The 24,633-nt window shown below is 39.8% G+C and overlaps 1 protein-coding gene across 2 annotated transcripts in view; it reads left to right on the top strand.

The window, feature by feature from the left end:
- LOC135876406 (collagen alpha-1(XXI) chain-like) overlaps positions 1-24,633 on the top strand; it is a 155,937-nt gene that overhangs the window by 60,373 nt on the left and 70,931 nt on the right. For both annotated transcript variants that reach the window (XM_065401602.1, XM_065401601.1), the window contains 5 exons: positions 5,052-5,105; positions 7,221-7,274; positions 8,184-8,237; positions 8,318-8,371; positions 13,094-13,147. In XM_065401602.1, coding sequence (XP_065257674.1) covers positions 5,052-5,105; positions 7,221-7,274; positions 8,184-8,237; positions 8,318-8,371; positions 13,094-13,147 — 270 coding nt within the window. The remainder of the gene's footprint in view (positions 1-5,051; positions 5,106-7,220; positions 7,275-8,183; positions 8,238-8,317; positions 8,372-13,093; positions 13,148-24,633) is intronic.

The following is a 24,633-nucleotide window of genomic DNA, read 5'->3' as shown; positions in this document are numbered from 1 at the left end:
TAATATATTTTTAAAAGGTTAAGTAGGGATAATTACTCCAGCAAGGAAAGGTTGGCATTTTAGAACTCACTACTCAAAGAATTAAATTTAAGTGTAAGAGAAATAAAAAATATGAAATGCATAGACCAGTCAAAACACTAAAATAACACACTTTGAAAGAATAAAATTACAGAGAATATATGTGCATTGCAGGAAGTACCAAGAAGTAACAACAACAATACAAATATGTGTTGGGAGGTGAGTGTGAGAAAGAGATTGTGTGTGAGACAGAGACTCTGTGTGTGTGCTTGACACAGCGTGTGTGACACAGAGACAGTGTTTGTGTGTGTGTGTGACGCAGACAGTATTTGTGTGTATGTGTGACAGTGTGTGACACAGATTGTGTGTTTGACACTGTATGACAGAGACTGTGTGCGTATGATACAGAGACTGTGTGTGAGACAGTGTGTGTGTGACTCAGTGTGTGCGTGTGACACAGACAGTGTGCAACAGAGTGTGACACAGAGGCTGTGTGTGTGACACAGAGGCTGTGTGTGCTAGCTGCTGGGAAAGTTTCTGAGAGATGCCCTGTGCTGTCTCTTTAAGACACTCATTGAAAGCTCCCCTGCTCTGTCCTGAGCCCTGTTGTCTCCCCTCCCCATCTCTGTGGAGATGGGATACATGGAGAAGGGGAGAGTGTGTGTGTGCGAGAGAGAGAGAGAGTGTGTGTGTGTGTGTGTGTGTGTGTGTGTGTGTGTGTGTGTGTGCGAGAGAGAGAGACTGTGTGAGCAGACTGCTGGGGAAATCTCAGAAACAGTGCACTGTCTCTTTAAGAAAGACACCCTTCCCCACAGCAGCTCTGAGTCCTGAGCCAGGCTGTGTCCCCTGCCTTGCCCTTGCTCTGTGGAGATGGGATACGGGGTGGGGGGAAGGGGCACACCCTGACATCAGCACCGTCCTCCCCATGCTCTTCACAGCCAGCAGGAGGGTCCCGGGAGCAGCTGCAGGATGGAGCAATGTGGGGGAGGGGCATCTGAACACATGCTGCTGGCTGTGCGTGCTCTCCTAATCTGGTGGGCGGCACTTAAATCTCTCCTGCGTGGCCGGTCAAGTGTGCAGCTTACAGGAAACACAGCTGACAGCAGTTATTAAATTACACCTGAGGGAATTCTGCGCCAAAAAATTAAAAAATCTGCGCACAATATTTTAAAATTCTGAAAATTGTTGCGTATTTTATTTGTCAAAATAACACTATGTAATCATGCCAGTTTCAATTATTCTGTAATTTATTTCAAAATACCTATCAGCAACTATGTCTGTAACAGTACGGACACAAAAAATTTCCACCAGCAGTAGGGAATTTAGGAAACCCCTAGAACAACAATCCAGTTCCTGTTTCTCTGTCCCCATTCTCCAAAAAGCCCAGCCTGGGGGCCAGACACCCACACCCCCTACCCTCCCAGAGCCTACCTGGGGTGCACCCCCCAGCCCAGACACCCACATCCCCTCCCCACCAGAGCCCAGGATCCAGAAGGAGAAACAGCCTGATGGGTCCCGGGCTTGTACAGTGTTTCCTGCACACTGCCTTCTTCCTTTAAGGCATGCTGGGTACTGCAGCTGCTGGGAACCCTCCAGCTCTCTCCCCCTCCTCCTGGCAGTGTCTTCTATTTGTGAGCTGGGCTCCGCTGGGTCCAGTGCCCCCTAGTGGCAGCCGGCAGCTCTGCAGACCATTTCTGTGGGAGGAAAAGGAAATTCTGTGCATAACATTAACTTCTGCGCAAATTCTGCATTGAGCAGTGGCACAGAATTCCCTGAGGAGTATTAAATTATACTTCGTTGTATTTAAGTAAAGTACAATTAAAACACACAGGCAGATTTCAAGCATACGTATCAAATACTAGACTAGACTACACTACACTAAAAATTATATTTAAAAACTGGCAGGCTTATTTTATAAATCCTTTGATATCCTTTATAAAACCTTTGTTGTCTGCTGTCGCTGCTCAACTTTGATCACTCAGCCTTGCTCTGGTCAGTCAGCTTTGCTCTGCTCCGGTCTTCTTCTTTATCTTTCTCTGCAGCAGCTTCCTTTGCATTTTTGATAGCTGCTTTCAACTACCTGAAAGGGGGTTCCAAAGAGGATGGATCTAGATTGTTCTCAGTGGTACCAGATGACAGAACAAGGAGTAATGGTCTCAAGTTGCAGTGCGGGAGGTTTAGGTTGGATATTAGGAAAAACTTTTTCACTAGGAGGGTGGTGCAGCACTGAAATGGGTTACCTAGGGAGATGGTGGAATCTCCTTCCTTAGAGGTTTTTAAGGTCAGGCTTGACAAAGCTCTGGCTGGGATGATTTAGTTGGGGATTGGTCCTGCTTTGAGCAGGGGGTTGGACTAGATGACCTCCTGAGGTCTCTTCCAACCCTGATATTCTATGATTTGTCCACCCCACCCCACCCCCTTTCGCTAATCCAATCCTGCCTGCTGGCAGCTGGCCTTTTATGCTGCACTCTGTCTCTCTTCTAATATACCTCTCTATTCTTAGAAGGAATTACCTCATTCGCACATGCTCAGTATCAACCATTATTCTAGAGCTGTGATTGACAGTTCTGACATTTAGGATAAGTTGTAACCAGTATGAGTAGACTCTAGCCAGCCAGCTGATTAGCTAACTGACCTCTCTCTGTGTCACCCCTTCCTGCACATGCTCAGTAGCCACCAATTTTGCACATGCTCACTGCTGTTGTTTACCTTAGAGCTGTGATTCTGCTGATCCACACATACACATTTGGCCTTTTTCCGGGGCGCCATCTTAGAAATTATGGACTTTCTGCCAATTGACTATCGGCAGCTTCCACTTTAGAGTGAATTAGTTCCTGCTTGTTCAGAATAGAGATCAGGCAGACAAAGTAGAGGCTGGAGAATTTCTCTAGTAACAATGGCTGGACCACCATACGTGTCATTTCACAGGGACAAGGTGATGAGACTTCGCCCCCAGTTCATTCTCCAGGGAGTCTCAGAATTCCACCTCAGTTAGTCAGTTGCCTTAATGGTGTGCTTTCTGAAACCTCACTCTTCTCCAAGAGAGGAAACTTCACACTCTGGAAGAGTTTCCAGAATGCTACTCTGCCACCTAGACAGGACTAAGCCCTTCGGGCTCTCTTCCAGTGTCCTTGTGATCATATTGGCTGTATCAAAGGTGATCTCTTCACAGACACTCTCCAAGTGGCTTACACAGTGCATTTTACCTTTTACCAGCTGGCTGGTGAGCATTCTTTCCAAAAGTTAAGGCACACTCCACCAGAGCACAGGCAACCTTGTTGGCCTGCTTCAGAAATGTGCCCATATCAGAGATTTGTAAGACAGACACATGGAATAACCTGCTGACCCCTGGCTGCAGGAACTTGATGCGGCAACCAGGGAAGATTCTAATTTTGGAAGAGCAGTACTTCAATCTTTATTTAACACACCTGATGGATACTCATATCCACCATCTGGGAGAAGATACTCCTTGCCAGTCCCATACAGTGGGATACACACTGATAGATACTCGAAGAAAGAACAGTTACTTATCCTACAATAACTGTGGTCCTTCAAGATGTTATAGTCAATGTAAAACCCACGACCCTCCTTACACCCTTGCATAGGAACTTGAGAGCATGCACAACCCTAATGGACACTGCTAGCAAAAAGAACCCAGTTGCAAATGCATGAAGTGCATTCTCACCTACGGAGCCACACTGACTACATTTTGAAAAACCACAGGTACAGTACAGTAAGTAACTGTATTATCTTGCATGGTTCAGAATGGTTTTAACACCTCTCAGGGGGTGTTGAACATTTCTCTAGTTCAGGCCCATTGTTCATACCTTCTTATCTTATACCCGAAATATTACATAAAATCACTAAGTGGGCAGCATAATTTATTCTAATTTTCTCCTCTGTTGTCTGAAACTAATGTAAATGTGTTGTTAAATTTAAAGTTAGTGGATTTAAGTAGAGACAAGCCATGGTAACTGTCAATGAAAGTAAATGTTCAAATGCTCTGTTGCCTGACTAAAATAAAATCTGTCTACTGAAGTATCTTTCTCTAGCTTTTTAAGGTCAGGTGGCAGCGAGATACAATTTAGCCTCTGTTGGAATAGTTCAAGTGAGCTTGAAAATAATAATCAAATAAATATCTCCAGTATCAATAGCAAAAGCATTGAGAATCCTGACATCTGGCAGTTGCAATGACAACAGGAAGACCAAACTCATAAACAAAGCTAAGCTCATGATGCTTTCCCACAGAAATGTGGACAACTTAATTTTTTTATGGCCAATTGCTTTTATCAAGTTTTTCTTTCCATAAAAAGGGAATTGCTTATTTGAACTGCCTATATGTTTATTTATTGATTGATTTTTAATGTCTCTAATACTGTACCTGCCCACAAATGCTCACTCTTTTCACTAGGATGGAGTTTTGATGAGATCAACAGGGAAATGAACAGCCAGGATCCCTAATAGTGTCAAGTGGGGTCTATGTGTATGAAAGCATCCTTCCTACATGGCACTTGCTCCCCATGGCACAGCAATGAACAGAATTGAGGGCAGGACTCTGACCATTCCTAGGGGCTAAGATTGGTTTATGTGTATCTGTAAGCTGCTGATGAGCAACATGCAAAGGGTGATGGCAGTATACAATTGTTGTAAACATATGTTTGTTGGTTATATGCACATACATGTGTTCACATGTACAATATATAACTTCAGTATTGTAATTACATAAAGAAATGTGAACTGTTAACTATTTGAGCCGATATAGGCATTGTGGTACAAGTGGGCCTTGAGAAGAGAACTAATGTAGCATTACAAATAATTATCAAATACTGGTAACATTGGCACCACTAGCTCATGTTGTTCAGACTGGGTCTTCTCCAAAGCCTTGGGAAGTTAGTGGGAATTGTTCCATTTACTTCAGTGGGTTTGTATCAGGCCATTTCGTTTTAAGTCTTTTCCTGGTTTGTTAATCAGTTGGGTTATGAAAATATTATTTTATTTTATATATACATATTTTAATATATTTGTTGTTTTAGGGTGAGCGTGGATTTCCTGGTTTTCCTGGATTACATGGGATGCCAGCATCAAAGGTTGAAATCAAAAGCTTCTTGTAAAATATCCATCCATCTTAGATTATTCCATAACTTCTTTTCATAGCTTTTAAAAATGATTTTAGTTACCTATATGTGTAAAGTTTAAGTTTATCTATAAACACAGATAAGAGGTGAGACTAATACTGATAATGTTTTTTTTTCTATGGGCTTTGGATCATGTTGCATATAGATTGCTTTGAATTTTGATTTTAATAAAACTTAGAGCCCTCTTCTTTGCCAATAGTGTCAAAATGATGAAATCATTGATTATACTCAAGTTCCTCAGGTCATTCAGTTTGACCCCCAGCATTTTGAAGAACTTTCTTGCACTAATTCCTTAAAATTCTTATTTAACATGTTCTATAATCAAGTTCTCTTAACTACATCTCTTGCTGGTGTGTCCAACTGCCCAATTGATCTTACTCCTTAAAGTTCCTCCTAATGTCTATTTTAAACTTTTCAGGACAGATTTCAAAAGAGTGCAGCACACACAACTGTTCAAAGATTTTCAACTTTTAAAAGATTTTAAACTTCCATTTAGGATCTCAATGAAGTGACCAGATTTCCAAAAGTGCTCAGTGCCCAGCAGCTCCCGTTGGAAACACAGGCATTAAACCTATTAGTTGTTGAACATGTCCCCAGAGCAGTGGTTCCCAAACTGGGGTTCGTGAAACCCTGGGGGTTCGCAAAATGTTACAGGGGGTTCTTGGGAAAAAATTCCCTAATGGCGAAGAGAGCTGTCCCTAGGGACGCTGGGCAGCATGGGGCCAGCAGCACGGAGCCCCTGGACTTCCAAGAGCTAAGCAGATCAAAGCAAGCATATCTATCACACTGAGAAGATTAAAACTGCAAGACTCCTTATAAGCAATGGAAAGGGAGGTGGAGATTTTTTGCTGTTTTTAAAATTAAATAGATAGCTAGTGTTTTTTTTTTTTTTAATTATTATGAAGAACAAGTTTAAGCTTTGTTTTAACGTGCGTTGTTTGCCTGGACTGCTCAAGACCTGAATGCTTGTGTAGGAGGAACTCTTTGAGTTGGCTTCTTAAATACCTTCATGCTGTTTCACATCTGATACTCCTTGATGAAACATAGGAGCCTTGTCTTATAACAGGCTTATTCAAAGTGATACAAGATACAAAAGTGAGATCTTGGAAGAGTGTTGCTATTTTCATAATGTAATAAAAATACTGTAATGATAAATAATATCATTATGTAATAATAATCATTATGCATAATATGTAATAAGCATCATAAAAACAAATTTTATATTTCCAAGATCACTGCTTTTATATTTTATACTCAGATAAAGGAGAAAATCCCTGGAAATATTCATTTTTAGGAGGGGGTTCGCGAGACTTGACATTTTAGTGAAAGGGGTTCACAGGTTGTTAAAGTTTGGGAACCACTGCCCCAGAGGTACTAAGCATGTGGTACTTCATAGGCCATCTGTACCTTGCAGAAAATGCTCACCATCATGCACAATTGTGTTCTTTGTTTGCAAGAGTTTGCCACTCTGAAGTCACATTTAGTTTATCATCCTGGACTCTTTATCAGACTGTTTTTCAGATAGTCATATACCCATTTAGATCTGAGCTATGTATTTCTTAGTTTTGTCAGAAAATGTCACTTTGGTAGAACAAAATGTTTTGCTGAATCTATTACAGATTTGACTAGACTTCTGTCAAAACACAGCAAAGCATGGGCCACTCTGCCTCCTCACCTTCCCCCGCTAGCTCCAGGGAACTGAGATGCACATTGCCTCTCTGGCTCCTGGAGCGAGTGGTTAGCAGGGAGGAAGAGTGGAACTGTGGAATTGACAAGAGCTTTTCCTGAGGGCAGCTGGGAAGACAAAAAAAGTTCTGTTTCAGTTCTTCTGAAACAGAATCTTTCTTAAAATCATTTTCTGTGAAAATGTTTGTTTTTGGTGTTTCGTCCCAGTATGAGAGAGCTTTTCCTTAAAAATGCAAACAAAATTAATGGAAAGGGATTCCCTCTTTTCGGCCAGCTCTTTGTTAAGCAAACAGTGAGTTGGAATACATCATGTTTGTAGCTGTATATAATTAGCTCAAATTGTAAAAGCAAAATAATCCCTTTATGCTTATTTTGTTGTAGGGTGAAAGGGGTCCTAAGGGAGATCAAGGACCACCAGGAATTTATGGAAAAAAGGCAAGTGTGAATTGAATATCATAAAGGGAAGTGCCAGCATTTTTCTGATTTGTTCACGTTGTAAAATGCCTTTTATTTACATGGGGTTGAATCCTACAGTGCATTCTCAGGCATACTTCCATTGATGTCACTGTTTAGAACAGGGGTTGACAACCTTTCAGAAGTGGTGTGCTGAGTCTTCATTTATTCACTCTAATTTAAGGTTTCGTGTGCCAGTAATAAATTTTAATGTTTTTAGAAGGTCTCTTATCTATAATATATAACTAAACTATTGTTGTATGTAAAGTAAATAAGGTTTTTAAAATGTTTAAGAAGCTTCATTTAAAATTAAATTAAAATGCTGAGCACCCTGGACTGGTGGCCAGATAGTGTGAGTGCCACTGAAAATCAGCTTGTGTGCCGCCTTTGGCACACGTGCCATAGGTTGCCTACCCCTTGTTTAGAACAATATCTCTGCCCCAGTATGATCTCTTCATTCAGATACCTCCTGAAAACTCTTTTTCCAGCTAACAAAGTCTAGTCTGTCAATATAACACCCGTAGTCACCACCCGTATGCATACACGTGTAAAACAAGCAAAAATATTCTAAATTACAATCTTATTTTTTTCAGATCTTTGTCTGTCTAAATTCTCAGCCATTTGAAGCAGGGTCGTTGCTTGATTTCTGTGTTTCCCATTTTATACTTCAATAATAATAATAATAATAATGGCCTTTTGCCTGAGTAAAGACCACAGTATAGGGTCCATAGTCTTTTATATGTAGGAAATTCCATTGCAAATTTTCATAGAAAGCAAACAGCAGTGTGAGAATTTCAGATTAGTTGTGCTGGAATTGTGTAACTGAGTTTGGGGATACTATCTGAACATCATTTTCCTTCTTTTGTTGTTGTTGTTGTTATATTTTTCCAGGGTGCTAAAGGGGGAAAAGGTGATCCAGGTTTTCCAGGAATGCCAGGACGATCTGTAAGTTCTACAAGGACAGTTTTGCCTTTAAATTTACTTTGTCAATACTACTAATAGTGTCATGTTACCTGTTGCCACAGGGGGAACCTGGGAGAAATGGGAAGGATGGATTACCTGGAAGCCCTGGCTTTAAGGTATTTACATATTCATTCAATAAATTGTATTTAGGTGTTGTTGTTTTTTTGAACTGTCAGTAACTTGCCAACGCCTTACATAACATTGTTATAGGTCTAGTTATTTCTAGCATGTGTTTTGTGGGTAGTAACTGGAAATAAAAATTGTGTCTACTACAGGTAGATGTTAGTCAAAGCCATTGGGGTTTCAGTGGGCTTTGGATCAGGGCCCAATTGCTGAAGAGCTATTTGGGAAATTTATTATTAGTGATTATCAAAGACTGCTTAGTACTAATCTTGTTCTTTCCATTTCCATATGTATTCCTCTAACTCTGTGAATAATGTAAAACATTGGATATACATATATATTCTTCACAGCATTCTTTCCTATACAGGTAAATGATAAAGAGTTGATTATTATGATGGCTATTGAAAAGGGGAAAATGGCCCACAACACTGCATATACACTTGAGGGCACAATCTAGTCCTAAACCTGAAATATGCTTCATGTTAAACTAATTTAACACCAAGAATCCACCTCCATCAGTTGGTAGTTCATGGGAATTAGCAGGTTTCATGGGAAACAGAGAGAACTACCTCAGCACATCTTATTATGTTGAGCTCCCAATTCTTCACATACTTAGCTAAATGTATATCTGCCTCCTAATAGTAGAGGGTACAGGAACACAGCCTGATCTTCATACTGGGGACTGTGGTTCACGAGACTATTAGATTATTGGTTTTCCCATTACTCTGAGATGAAATAAGAAAGACGCTAAGCATTTCAATTTTTAATGCAATATGCAAGCTGGTTTTCGGTGTCTGATAATAATGAAGTTTGTTTGTGTCAAATAAACTACTTAATAGTTCCGTTCCATAAAATAATCCTTTCAGTATTGACAAGTTCATTGAATGTAAGTGATCATCTACAACAGTACTGGTGGTCATACTATGTTTAGAATATATTTGGCAAGGAGAATACATGTACAGTGGTGGCCTTGAAAATTTGAAACGTGTGTTTAATAATTAAATATTTTCAGTTAGATAACCTCAATATTTGCACTGTTTGAAGTATTTCCTTTAGATGTTATAGGAAGGAAGTACAAGGGAATAATGAAGATACTCAGCTTATCTACTTAATCTTAGGTCAAATTGGCAAATTTTTGGGGCCATAATTGTAATAAGCTTATTTGGTTTAGTCCTTATTTTCTGATTTGTCTGCACCTTTCAGAAATGCACTAGCAGAACAAACTGGATAAAGTTAGTAAAGATTCTGATGATAGTTTATTAAGAAATTACTTCATGCTTCAGCAACTGATAGTGTTTTGGATTTCTCTAGTATTTAAACATTTCACGTTTTTATTCACCATTCAATTTAGTTTTCAGCATTTTTCCATTCACCTGACTTTGGTCTGAATCTCCTTGATGCATGCAAGTCATGATTATTCACATATATCTGAGAAATCACCCAACTCTGACTTGTATAAATGCATCGGAGGATTTGGATTTGGTATCCAAATTGAGTGCATACAAGAGTATGGAATCCCATTTGAAAATCTATACTGAATATTGTGGTATGGAAAGTAGCTGTTTTCCTGCTTCTGAGACTACTTGGGTGATAAAATCAAATATGCAGCATCCCAGAACTCTCATTTTATCAGAACCAAATGAAACTCAATCTCATAATTTTCTCTCATCCCTGGTATATGATAAAATGGGTTGGATTCCAGTTAATCACTTTGTTTGACGCAGAGTTTTCCATAAAATTTCTAACAAATTTATATGTGCTTATGGCCTGTTCAAGAAATGTATGTCTTTGAAAAACATGAATTTTGAGAGTATATAACCTGCCTTCACTCTTACAGTAAACCATATGATTAAAAAAATATAAATGTATACATTTAGACTAAAATTCATTTGTCTTTATTTCCTTTAATTAACTATTTTAGTATAAGTGTATGACAGGCCCAAAAGGTCACCACTTTTTTCATCTCCTTTTGTGGAATATTCTTGAAATAGTTGTGTGCGGGAAGTCTCATTTACTCCCGTCACTCACAAAGTTAATTTATTATTGAGTGTGAGAAAGAGTTTGCGCCATAATTGCTTCAGAATATAATAGTTAACAGAAGTCTTTTATTTCTGCTTCGTTCAAACATTTTATCAGCTTCCCTTTACCATCTGCAGTATTTCATTCTGGGTCCATTGTAATCAAAATCAGAGGATTTAAAAAATGTCTGTCTTTGTTGGAGCTTTTCTGTTCTCTTACAAAATTTCTTAAACATATTTGTTCTGGGAAAGAATGTGAAAGAAATTGTTGCTGCATACCCAGGTTTTGTAATTTAAATTGACAGCAACTTATTATACCTTAACTTGTATAAATATTTTATTTATGTACACTCATTTCTGGAACTTTTTGGTTTTTGTTTCTATTTCTCTGAGTTTTTAGTAAGGAATAACATGCATGTTTTGAATCAGAACATAATTATTTGGTCATAGCTTGGTAGTGCAATAGTTCAGAAGTGCCTTGAAATAATTTTCAGAGGACTACTCTTAGTAACAATGGTAGCTGGAATCATACCTGCAATTATGATATATATTTTTTTAACACTAACATGGTGCTTGGCACAATACGAAGCACAGAAATAAAGATAGTCCCTACCCCAAAGTGCTTACAGCTTAAAAGACAGACACAGAAGACAGCATGCACTCTATCTAGTAAATTAAGAGGATTTTTTCAATACATAGCTGTGTAGATTAGGCACCAAAATACCATGATCATGAGATTGGTATAAGGCTGAAGATAGATCAGTTCTCTCAGAGAAAATCACAGTGTTTTCCATAGGCTTTATGGGATCTGCTGTGAAGTAACGTGTGTGGATTGTCACTTCCGCCACAATACCACAGGACTCTCCCTCACAGTTTATAATGTGATTCAGCTGGGCGATGTGGCTAGGCTACACTTTTGTTTAAAAAAAAAAAAAAAAGTGTTCAAGAATTGCCTGGAATTGTCATTGGACCCGGATTTTAAACATGCGTTAAAATCACAGTTTATTCCCAAACCACACAGGCTGGCCAGACTGTGTTATAAACTGGTTTTGCTGCAGCCCTGTTAAAACACTTTTAAGCACAAAGATCTTTGGCTTAGAGAAGGCAAGGCCAGCGACTTGCTTTCTCTGAGCAGCAAATCTGACTTTTGAGGTTTTTAATGCTTTTGTTTTACTTGTAGATGCATATTTGAGCAAAATGCCTAAATTCAAGAGTCAAAAATGTTCTGTAGTCCTTTATAATCATTTCAGATATGCAAACTCAAAATGGCCACTGGTTTGGTTAGTTCCACAGTACTTTTAAAATCCTATAGTTTGTCTTGCACAGCTGCCACATTTTTTCTCAGTTATGACACTATATTATCATCCCTTGTCCTTCAAACTTCATTTCCTCAGCAAACTTTGGAGTTCTCATGGAACTCTTGGCAGCTTTCTGTTTTATTTGAATCCTTTCACAGTCATGAAACTTCACTTCTCTGGATCTAGCCTAGTTTCTGACCTTGGATCTTTCCCCCCCTCCGCTTATCTCATTTGATCTCAGTGTGGCTCTTGGTAGGATCATTCAATCTATAAATCTTTTGAGACTTCAGAAAATACTGAAGTTGATGTGTCCATCTTTCATCTGCTTTGAATCTTACTCTCTAACCATTCACTTTTCAGTTCTAGCTCTTGTGTGGAGCCTTACCGAATTTAGTGGAGCTCCACACCAGTGCACTGGTCTATGGATTATCATTTGGAGTCCTCCCCATATGCAGGATCTTGGATTATTTTATCTTTCAATTATTTGATGCTGGGAGTCTTTGAATTAGCTTCTTTATTTTATTTGGGTACAACATTTATTAATCAAACACTTCCTCAACATTTTAATGGTAAGTGCAAACAGAGACCACTTCCTCAGTTGAAGGAAAAAACACCTAAGAGCTAGTTTTTACTATTAATAGAGCATGTGAGTTTCATCATCAGTAATACGAACACCCGTCACACTACATGTTGTAACAAGCAGCTAATAATGACACTTAATAATTCCTCTAATTAAGAAGGAATTATTCTGCCAGGTTTTTGGCAGTAAAATATATTTCAGACTGAACTTCAGTATGCATGTGCATATAACCAGCTATGGGATAATATTTTTAACAAGTGTCATACGTTTTTAAGTTATGTGATGGAACAGGAATACTTTTCACAGTAGTGTTTTTTCCACAAAAAATTAACAATGTATTTCTATTGGGGATAGTTTTACACAATTAAACGTACATTATAATATTGTTAAGTAATGTGTTTACATGTTTGAATGACAGATTGTATATTTCAATGATACATATGTTGAGTAAAGTACATTATCTTTATGAAGTAAAGAATAAAATTCTGAATTGACATTTCATTCTGTGTTTCAACGTATCTTTAAAAGGCATCTGTTTCATAGGGGGTTTGGAAATGGTGAGCTTCATACAATGATGAGTGGGATGAACAGGCATTTCTTAGGAGTCAGTTGGCTGAGTTCCTGTTGAAAGGGTTCTTTAATGCTGACGAGATTGTATTAATGATGTTAAAAGTAACATGTTAAAAGAGCCTAGATAGGTGTCTCATTATTTTACATCTAAAAATGTGTTACCATTTGAATTCACTATTCTTTTTGCACAGAAAGGTTATTTTTTTGTCTTGGCTAAGTTTCCCATTTAACACTCTTTTCATTTTAAAGGGAGAAGTTGGGAAGCCTGGTTCTACAGGACCAGAAGGACGTCGGGGAGACTCTGTAAGTGTTTTAACTGCTGAAATATTGGGCATGTTTTATTAGTGAATGATTTAGTTCATGTGTCAGCCGTTCCAAGTTTGAACAGTTTGCTGTATTCTGAAGTAGGAGTAGGAAGATCTACCTTTAATATATAGACAGTGGAGTCTTCATTCATATATATCAAATTTGATTTGACGACTCTGCAGTCTCTCTCTCTATCTCTCTCTATCTCTATATAGATATAGATTAGATATAATTTTGAAGACTGCAATAATTTTACACAAAAACACCACTTCTTTTCTGTCAGAACAAAGGCATAGTGAGGCATATTTGATGTTCTAGTTAACATTTTTGTTTAAATGGTATAATTGCATATATTAACTTAAAATAAAAGTACATTCATGTTGTAGAGATAAAGTTTATAGTTAAACCTGGCTGTTTTTGAATTATTTTCAAATAAGCATTAGACACGTTTGAAAAAAAACAGTTAGTCTTAAATTTGTAGTAAGTCCTAACTCAAAAATTCTTTCTTCAACATTTCTTAAGTAAATAAAAATTCTCGGAGTATAACAGAAGCTTTTTTACAGTTTGAACGCTGGAGCTTCTATTAATGCCATTATAATCCCAAGATATCTTCCTTTGTATTCCATCATTTATAGTTAACATTGACTTTCGGTTGCTATCATAATCAGTACCTCTGACAAAGTAAAGGTGCTGCATAGGTAGAGCATAAAAGGATGGGGAAAGTGGAACAAATCAGGAAGGATGTGTTTTCTCCCCTTCTGGCTGAATCAAGTGGAGAAAGCCTCTGGGGAGTTGCTGCCCAGTATTTTTCAGTTGACTTACTATGTTTTTATGATTGTTTAGTGGAAATTAATAAGTCCAATTAAAGGACCTTAAAACGACATAGGCTTGAAGCTTATTTCCATTCCCTGACTGATGAAACTGTCCACCAGTTTACAGTACCATATAACATAAGTCATCTCTCAGGCTGCTAGCTGTAGTACTACAAAAGTTTCTAAAATTGTAAAGTGGTGTTTTTTAAGTTTTTATGTAGAATACAATCTATCTGTAAAGCAGTGTTCTCAAATGTTGTCCATGTACCACTCATGGTCTGCAGAGCACTTTCTAGTAGTTTGCAGAGAGCTGGCCTTTTCTGTTTTCCATGCTTTCAGCTGCCTCTACAGATATCTTGGCTCATCATTGCAAAGCACAGCCTGGTGGCCTGGAAAACAGCTGGAAACAAGGAGGAGCCAGCCTAGCTGTCTCTATGGACAGCTGCTACATGAAGCGCAAGAGAGGAAATAGGAGCCACCCTCAGGGACATGGAGCTGCCAGCCACCAGCAGATGGGGAATGTCCAGCGGAATAGGAGAGATGGGAATGAGGCAGCTGATTAGCATGTCCCCAAAAGTTCAGGGCATTGACATTTCAGTACTGTCATGTGCTGTAAAGATTTCTTGGGGTACAATTGTGCTTTGTGCATGCAGCTTACAGAAATGGATGGTGTATAAGACCCCAGAGGGAGCACAATTCCTCAGAGAGGCACAATCCCTCCTGGACTCTTCAGTTCTACTGGTGGAGGGATAATTTGCCAACACTCATTTAAAAGATGTCACGTAGTCCCTCACCCCTACTCAGCCAGTGAGTGCCACAGGTAAACACATGTGGGTGAGGAGGCCAGAGCTATGGCTCCATCTGCTAGTCTGCTCATTCTCCACTCATAGGTTCCAACCAGCTGCAGTTATAACTGACCCGTATGCAGCCACCCTAAGGTGGGTGTGGGGATATGATCCTTCCTCCTTCCTATTCATTCTGTTCCACCTTGTCACTGCTAGATAGAGTCTAGCCCTTTGCTTTTTGACAAGTACAATCTCACCATTCCCTTCTGCTCTCGGAAATTACTGCAGCGCACAGCTACAAGATAAACACTTTCCAGGGGGTGCAGTTGTTACAGCTATATGTCTTGGTTGCGGAGCGAGGCTGAGCTGACAGCCAACTGTCTCCAGCATCTGAGAGGTGTGGTTATCCTCTATATACCACACACACTGGAGTATTGGTTTTATTAATCACTGAATTTTTGAGTAGGAAAAAGTAGTTTGTAAAACTAAGTATGTATTTCCAAGTGATGTGTTTGTTTTCTCATAATACTACTAGTAGGGCCTTAAGCTAGCCAGATATGCTGTCTCCTGGTCCTGCCCATTTTATGAAAGAAAAGTAGCCTCCAGAATGTATAGATTTATCAAGGCAGCCTCCTTTCTTGGGAGTAGGTGGAAGGCAGTGTGGGTGAAAGTGATCATGAAATGATAGAGGATTCTAAGGAATGGTAGGAGGGAAAACAGCTAAATAAAGATAATGGACTTCAGGAAGGCAGAGTTCAGCAAACTTTAGAATGGGTAGGTAAAATCCCATGGGAAGCAAGTCTAAAGAAAAAAAGAGTTCAGGAGAGTTGGCAGTTTTTAGAGACACTCTATTAAGGGCAAAGAAGGTCGGTAAGAGATCAGGAGGTCTTCAGTAACTTGAAACTCAAAAACAGAGTCATCCACAGGGTAGAAACTATGTCAGATTATGAAGGATGAATATTAAAAAAACCCACAAGCATGTAGGGACAAAATACAGGGTAACAAGAAAACATTTTATAAATACATTAGAAGCAAGAGAAAGATCAAGGGTAGGCCCATTACTCAGTGAGGAGGGAAAGACAATAACAAAAACACAGCAATGGTGATAGTGTTAAATGCCTTTTTTCTTTCAGTTTTCACCAAAAGATTAGCAGTGATCAGATAACTAACATAGCGAATATCAGTGTAAATGGGTTATGACCTGAGGCAAATAGGGAAAGAACAAGCTAAGAATTACTTACACAAGTTAGTTGTCTTCAAGTCAGTGTGGACAAATTAGGGAGTAACAAAAGTGATTAAAGGTCTAGAAAACATGCTTAGTCTGGAGAAGAGAAGACTGAGGGGGGGACATGATAATAGGCTTCAAGTATGTAATAGGTTGTTATAAAGAGGAGGGTGATAACTTATTCTCTTTATCTACTCAGGACAGGACAAGAAGTAATGGGCTTAAATTGCAGCAACAAAGATTTAGGTTAGCCATTAGGAAAAACTTCCTAACTGTCAGGGTAGTTAAGCTCTGCAACAATTTACCTAGGGAGGTTGTGGAATCTCTGTCAATGGAGGTGTGTGAGAACAGATTAGACATACCCCTGTAAGGGATGCTCTAGATAATACTTAATCCTTCCTCAGTACATGGAACTGCACTAGATGACCTATCATGATCCCTTCCATTCCCTCATTTCTGTAAGTAATCAAACACAGTTAATAATTATGAAGATAGACAATGTTCCAGTCTGCAAATGTTTTTTTCATTGAAAGAATAGAACTGGTATATGTATCTTTATTAACTGTGAATTTGAACAAATTCAAATTATGTTGTAAGAGTGAATATGCTAATTTGAGGTTTTTCTATATGCTGTGATTAAAATATGTATACATAGAAAGCTATGTAGTGTTATGGCTAGAATACATTGGAATAGTATCTCTCTGATCAAGATCTTGCCAGATGTTTTTCTTCTAACTTTACTTTTTTTAAACACAATACAGCCCTATAAATATGATATATATAAAAGCAGCCACATTAGAACACGGCAAGCTGTTTAAATGATAGTCAACCAAGATATAATTTGGGCTGAATGGGGTCCTGATCACCCTTCTATTGTAGGTAATGAGAGTTTTGTCACGGACTTCATTGGGAGCAGGATCACTCTTTTGCTTTTCTCCTTGTGTTTAGATTCATAGATTCCAAGGCCAGAAGGGACCATTGTGATCATCTAGTATGACTTCCTGTATAACAAAGACCAGAGAACTTTCCCACAATAATTCCTAGAGCATAATAAACCCACGCATGAAAACTCTTAATTAGGTTAGTTTTGAGGCTCATGGGTGATGCTGTCAGGATATTTTTAGCACTGTTTTGGGCCTGGCATATGTAGTGCTGTCACCAGCACCATGTCTAAGCAGTGGGAGTAGCTGCAATAGATCCTACAAGTTGCCTATTTCTTATAAACACATACACAGCTGAAAACATTCAAAAACTGGTGGAGAGTGTGCTTAATATTTGGGTCACAACACAGCATCTCAGATATGGATTTTTCCTTGTGTACGATGGTAGCAATATAACAAAGCACTCAAATTCTGGTTAATCCCACTGTTTGACCTGTTATCTTGACAGTGAATGTCAACTGATAACTGTGCTAGGTATGACAAGTGTGTGCCCAGTTTTAAGCATTCTACAAAAGTTTGTGAGCGTCTTACTGGAATCCTGCTAAGTAAAAAACCTTTTGCTTGAAAAGCTCACTCAGTATATACAAACAATAGGGAATTATGTATACCGCAGGAATGAATGTATTCATCATCAGAAAGTAGAAGCCATTGGCTGCATCAAGTATAATGATTTCAGTCTGTAGGAACTGTCAAATATATCATTCAAGAAGGAAACTCCACTTTCATATCTTGAAATCGATATCCCTCTAATCCACTTGCTAGGAAAAAAGCAGGCAAAAAGTGGAAAAACCCTGACTTCAGGCAGGGTTGGTAATTACCGGTATATGATGGTGCCTTATACAGAGAATATTTTGGTATTTCCACCTCCCACCTTCCAAGTAGAATGGTTCCCCCATATCATGTTCCCACTTTCAGATATCCCCATCTCTGCTATGCCTCTCAAGTTTCCTCAGTGCTCTTACTATCTCAGGACCCGTCTGTGTAGGGAACTTGTATTTTGGCCATCAAGGCTTCTTCCGTATCCTGTACTGCAAGTGATGGAGTCTTAGAGCATGGAGCCTTTTTTTCCTACAGTGGAACATCTCCTTGAGACACTGTGCTGCCTTGAAATGTAGTGCCAAGCTAGCCACGAAGCTTGCTTATGTCTAATGTTGCCCTAAAGCTAAGCTCTTCTTTAGATAGCAAATAAGAAAAACCTGCTTGCTTATATGCCCATTAATGAAAAACCATTAGCAGTCCACACCATAGGTATGCTAGTGGCCTTCACAAAATCCCTTGCTTTCAGGACATTTGCCAGGAGACACTAACACAAAGGAAAGTTTATAGACAATTTTTGATTGTTGAAAAAATAGATTTTGATATTTCCAATGATCAACCTTCTCCTTATCCAGAAGTCATGTTACTGTACGTCACTTCCAGTACTGACCTACACACAAGTCAGCAGATGTTCTAAACAGGGCTGAGTGAATACTCAAAATAAAAATAAATTCTGCAGATATTAGTTCATATTTAGACAAATTACTTTGACTGCAGTTGCAACCACTTTGTGCTTCTTTCGAATGAACAAATTTGCTGACAGAAATGCTTGATGAATATTAAGTGAATATTGAAGAATATTTATGAGAAGCAAATTTTAAAATTCATAATGAAGATTTTTTGCAATAGGTACCTGATCTTAACAGCTGCGTTCATCTATTCTGGAAAACCAAAACAGCTCAAATGTTCTATACTGAATAGTCAAAAGAAACACTAGGGATTACTTGACAAAATTATTTGGTGAATAACTTCTAATACTAAATGAACTTGAGAAAGTTGCATACCATTTTTGGATAATTCACAATCAGAAAAAGAAGCAAAATTTACTGAATACATTAGTTGTTATGAATTATTGAATTCAGCTCTAATGCTGAATGTAAATGGTGAATAAAGGAGTCATATAATGGAAACTGAAACTTTCAAGTGCATAAAGCTGCTCTTGAGTTGTTATGGTGATAGTTTCTCCTGAATAAACTAACACTAGCATAAAAAAGGATCATTTCTCTTACTGATATAATTTCATTGGAAAGCATTTGTCCAACACTAGTATCTCATGTCTACCTCTATCCAATATTAATTCTGAAATACTTACTAGTTACTCAGAAGATGTCATGACAGTGCAATTAGAATGAAACCTGACAAAGCTAAAAGAAGTATAACTATACAATGCTCTTTCTGACAAAGATCTTAGCTAGAAAGTATATGGTTCGGGTTATTCTGCTAAACTGATGGAAGTGTTGTTTGAGTTATAACATTGACTTAATTCTGGTTGTGGCTGGATGTGTGACAGAAAGGGGTAATTTGAAATTGTTTGTGAGGGAGGTTTAGGTTGGATATTAAATTATTAAAAGTATTTAGTTTACTGAAACAAGAATTGGGTAGGCCAGCTCTTACTAATTGTTTCTCTTACAGCCACCTTATGGGTATGTCTCTCACTATTTAGTCTTTTACATACTTTAGAAAACACCATAGAATCATAGAATATCAGGGTTGGAAGGGACCTCAAGAGGTCATCTAGTCCAACCCCCTGCTCAAAGCAGGACCAATTCCCAACTAAATCATCCCAGCCAGGGCTTTGTCAAGCCGGGCCTTAAAAACCTCCAAGGAAGGAGACTCCACCACCTCCCTAGGTAACGCATTCCAGTGCTTCACCACCCTCCTAGTGAAATAGTGTTTCCTAATATCCAACCTGGACCTCCCCCACTGCAACTTGAGACCATTGCTCCTTGTTCTGTCATCTGCCACCACTGAGAACAGCCGAACTCCATCCTCTTTGGAACCTCCCTTCAGGTAGTTGAAGGCTGCTATCAAATCCCCCCTCATTCTTCTCTTCTGGAGACTAAACAATCCCAGTTCCCTCAGCCTCTCCTCATAAGTCATGTGCTCCAGACCCCTAATCATTTTTGTTGCCCTCCGCTGGACTCTTTCCAATTTTTCCACATCCTTCTTGTAGTGTGGGGCCCAAAATTGGACACAGTATTCCAGATGAGGCCTCACCAATGTCGAATAAAGGGGAACGATCACGTTCCTCGATCTGCTGGCAATGCCCCTACTTATACAGCCCAAAATGCCGTTAGCCTTCTTGGCAACAAGAGCACACTGTTGACTCATATCCAGCTTCTCGTCCACTGTGACCCCTAGGTCCTTTTCTGCAGAACTGCTACCTAGCCATTCGGTCCCTAGTCTGTAGCAGTGCATGGGATTCTTCCGTCCTAAGTGCAGGACTCTGCACTTATCCTTGTTGAACCTCATCAGGTTTTTTTTGGCCCAATCCTCTAATTTGTCTAGGTCCCTCTGTATCCGATCCCTACCCTCTAGTGTATCTACCACGCCTCCTAGTTTAGTGTCATCTGCAAACTTGCTGAGAGTGCAGTCCACACCATCCTCCAGATCATTAATAAAGATATTAAACAAAACCGGCCCCAGGACCGACCCTTGGGGCACTCCGCTTGAAACCGGCTGCCAACTAGACATGGAGCCATTGATCACTACCCGTTGAGCCCGACGATCTAGCCAGCTTTCTATCCACCTTACAGTCCATTCATCCAGCCCATATTTCTTTAACTTGGCGGCAAGAATACTGTGGGAGACTGTGTCAAAAGCTTTGCTAAAGTCAAGGAATAACACATCCACTGCTTTCCCCTCATCCACAGAGCCAGTTATCTCATCATAGAAGGCAATTAGGTTAGTCAGGCACGACTTCCCTTTGGTGAATCCATGCTGACTGTTCCTGATCACTTTCCTCTCCTCTAAGTGTTTCATAATTGATTCCTTGAGGACCTGTTCCATGATTTTTCCAGGGACTGAGGTGAGGCTGACTGGCCTGTAGTTCCCCGGATCCTCCTTCTTCCCTTTTTTAAAGATGGGCACTACATTAGCCTTTTTCCAGTCATCCGGGACCTCCCCCGATCGCCATGAGTTTTCAAAAATAATGGCTAATGGCTCTGCAATCTCATCCGCCAACTCCTTTAGCACCCTCGGATGCAGCGCATCCGGCCCCATGGACTTGTGCACATCCAGTTTTTCTAAATAGTCCCGAACCACTTCTTTCTCCACATAGGGCTGGTCACCTTCTCCCCATATTGTGCTGCCCAGTGCAGCAGTCTGGGAGCTGACCTTGTTTGTGAAGACAGAGGCAAAAAAATCATTGAGTACATTAGCTTTTTCCACATCCTCGGTCACTAGGTTGCCTCCCACATTCAGTAAGGGGCCCACACTTTCCTTGACTTTCTTCTTGTTGCTAACATACCTGAAGAAACCCTTCTTGTTACTCTTAACATCTCTTGCTAGCTGCAACTCCAAGTGTGATTTGGCCTTCCTGATTTCATTCCTGCATGCCTGAGCAATAGTTTTATACTCCTCCCTGGTCATTTGTCCAATCTTCCACTTCTTGTAAGCTTCTTTTTTGCGTTTAAGTTCAGCAAGGATTTCACTGTTTAGCCAAGCTGGTCGCCTGCCATATTTACTATTCTTTCTACACATCGGGATGTTTTTTTCCTGCAACCGCAATAAGGATTCTTTAAAAATACAGCCAGCTCTCCTGGACCCCTTTGCCCTTCATGTTATTCTCCCAGGGGATCCTGCCCATCTGTTCCCTGAGGGAGTCATATGCATATGCATCCGAAGAAGTGGGTTGTAGCCCACGAAAGCTTATGCTCTAATAAATTTGTTAGTCTCTAAGGTGCCACAAGTACTCCTGTTATTTTTACTCTTGAGAATGACAACTTCTTGGGTAGGTGCTTTTCTCTTGGTAAATTAAGACCAAAATATATTGTTTCCTAAAATTATTGTGAATCTGTTCTTTAGTATATCCTTAGATAACTAAGAATGTTTATAGATGGGCAAAACAATTTTGTTTCAGGGAAGGGGAACCTGTTGGTTATTAATAAATAACCAGCCAGTTTATAATTATATACGATGAAGCTAAAAAAATATTTAAATTAATTACTTAGACGAAGCCATTTAAGGAGCTGTCATGAGACAGGCCAGTTAACCAATATTAAGAATCTTACATCCAACATCTCCAATGTTTCTGCGTTTACCAATATTTAGCCACTGTCTCCTCTCCAGAAATACATGGTCTAACCATCTGTGATTAACACGAGAAACTATTAATATTGTAAGTTACAACAGCAGTTTCATATTCCTATAAAACCATTACAAGAGTTTAAATCTAATCCCATGGCAGTATTTTAGTTAACTTTCTCTCACCAATCCACTGTGATTCTGTGTTGAAGTCTTGGGGAGACTTGGGGTGGTTTCTTCTTGAGTGTCCTTTGTTGTTCTTAGCTGTCTGTGGCAGCTTCCTTATGGAGATGGACAGGATGAGTTGTGGAGTGCTTACTGTCTAAGCTGGGTATCAGAAGGTCAGTTTGTGAGGCATTATTCAAAGCTGGTAGCTGTCACCCTTTCATTGTTTCCATGCCTTCATGGGTACTGTTTTCGTCTTATGAATGTGTAGTTTATTAACATCAGGGTTGTAATTCTTTCTTCACAGTTATATTTCCTTTGTTTTTGTGAGAACATCTTTAAGTTTGGAGTTTTAACTCTTTCTTTTATTCAGTCAGTTTTCTGAGATATGCCATCAGGGTTTAATAGGAGTTGAAATAGGAGTCCAAACACACTCCTCCTCCACAGCCCCACCCCAGAGTCCGCACCCCCAGATGGAGCCTGAACCCCTTCATAGAATCATAGAATATCAGGGTTGGCAGGGACCTCAGGAGGTCATCTAGTCCAACCCCCTGCTCAAAGCAGGATCAATCCCCAACTAAATCATCTCAGCCAGGGCTTTGTCAAGCCTAACCTTAAAAACCTCTAAGGAAGGAGATTCCACCACCTCCCTAGGTAACGCATTCCAGTGCTTCACCACCCTCCTAGTAAAAAAGATTTTCCTAATATCCAACCTAAACCTCCCTCACTGCAACTTGAGACCGTTACTCCTTGTTCTGTCTTCTGCCATCACTGAGAACAGTCTAGATCCATTAAGATCCATTACTGCACCCCAGCCCCCTGCACTAGTCCTGATTCCCCTCCCGCCCTCCAAACTCCTCGGTCCCAGCCCGGAGCACTCTCCTACACCTTAAACTCCTCATCCCAGCCTCACCCCAAAGCCCGCACCCCCAGGCGGAACCCTCTTTCCCCCTCCCCCCCCCGCACCTTACCCCACCCCAGCCTGGAGCCCCCTCCTGTACCTTGAACTCCTCATTTCTGGTCTCACCCCGGAGCCCACACCCCCAGCCAGAGTCCTTACCCCCTCCTGCACTCCAACCCCAATTTTCTGAGCATTCATGGCCTGCCATACAATTTCTATTCCCAGATGTGGCCCTCGGGCCAAAAAGTTTGCCCACCCCTGTTATAAGCACTTTAGTAGGAGCACATCAGTAGAAAGTGCTATAAGTGGTTAAAATCTACCTACTAACCTCTAGGATTCTATTACAATTCATAACCATTTATTAAAACATTTTTTTTCTAATTTCTTACCTTTTTGTACTTGCCACTGTCTGTTTCTTTATGAAAATCAATAAGAATTAATCATAAAAGTATATTAATAATTAATTCTTTAAGGGAACATTTATAAATAGTTTATAGTATAAAGCATGATCATTGCAGTCATGCAAAGGTTTGGTTTTATAATTCCCGAGAAATAAATGTTTAAAAGCTCTTCAACATACAATATAAAGCACATCTTTTGTTAGAATATGCAGTACCAGTACTTCCATACACCAAGTTACGGGTGTCTCCTTTTATTTATTTATTTGTATCCAATCTGCTAGGCCCTGCCGACACACAAAATAAGTCCTTGCTGTGAAAAGTTTATTCCAATCATGACCGGTAACTAGAGTATCAAACCACAGGATATTCCAGCCATGGAAAACATTTTAAGTGTGAAGGGAGAAACTTATGCCAGTTCTCTTCCCTTTGTACTGGATGAGGTGTTCTCTGGGCCTTCCTCCTGCTCCAGAGTCTCCTTCTCCCACTCACTACCCAGGTCTCTTGGCTTCTGGCTCATCACCCCATTCCCAGGGAGCTCCTGCAGAACTTTTGGCTCTCTGCACTCTCTCTTAGTCATTGAGAGCCCCATGCCTGCTCTCTCTGCCCCTTTTCTCACTCAGCAAATCTTCTTCTTCCCTCTAGTGCCAGGTGCCTTCTCTTAAATGCAACTGGGCTTAGCTCACCAGTCACAGATGTGCTGGCTTCTTCCCTCTTAAAGGGCAAGAGCCACCTTATGACACTATGCTTAAGTGTTTGCTGCATTGGGCCCAAGGAGACCTCTTTATCAGCTGTCTAGACTATTCTCACAAATATCACTACTTGTTTGTCCTCATCAGTAATGGGATTTGGTTAATAATAGCATTGCAATTAAAGATGGTTGGGAATTTTTTGCCGAAATGGTTTTTCATCGGAAAATGACAGTTCATCAAAACTGAAACTTTTCATAGGAAAGGGTTGGTTTCTGAGGTCCAGGATTTCTGGGGAGAGACAAAGGCCACCAGAATAGCCAAGAGCCCAATGGTTATGGTATTTCACCAGGGATGTGGGAGACTCAGGTTCAAGACCCTGCTCTGTCTGATTTGGAGTAGGGACTTGAACCTGGTTCTCCCAGATCTCACATGAGCACCCTAACCACCAGGATATTCTCGCTCACACATATACACACACTGGTGAAAACATTTGAAAGGTCTCA

This window comes from Emys orbicularis, chromosome 3 (genome assembly GCF_028017835.1).
Source record: "Emys orbicularis isolate rEmyOrb1 chromosome 3, rEmyOrb1.hap1, whole genome shotgun sequence".
NCBI classification, from domain to species: Eukaryota; Metazoa; Chordata; order Testudines; family Emydidae; genus Emys; species Emys orbicularis.
Note: the sequence above shows the minus strand (reverse complement) of the source record. Positions and strands in the feature narration are given on the sequence as shown.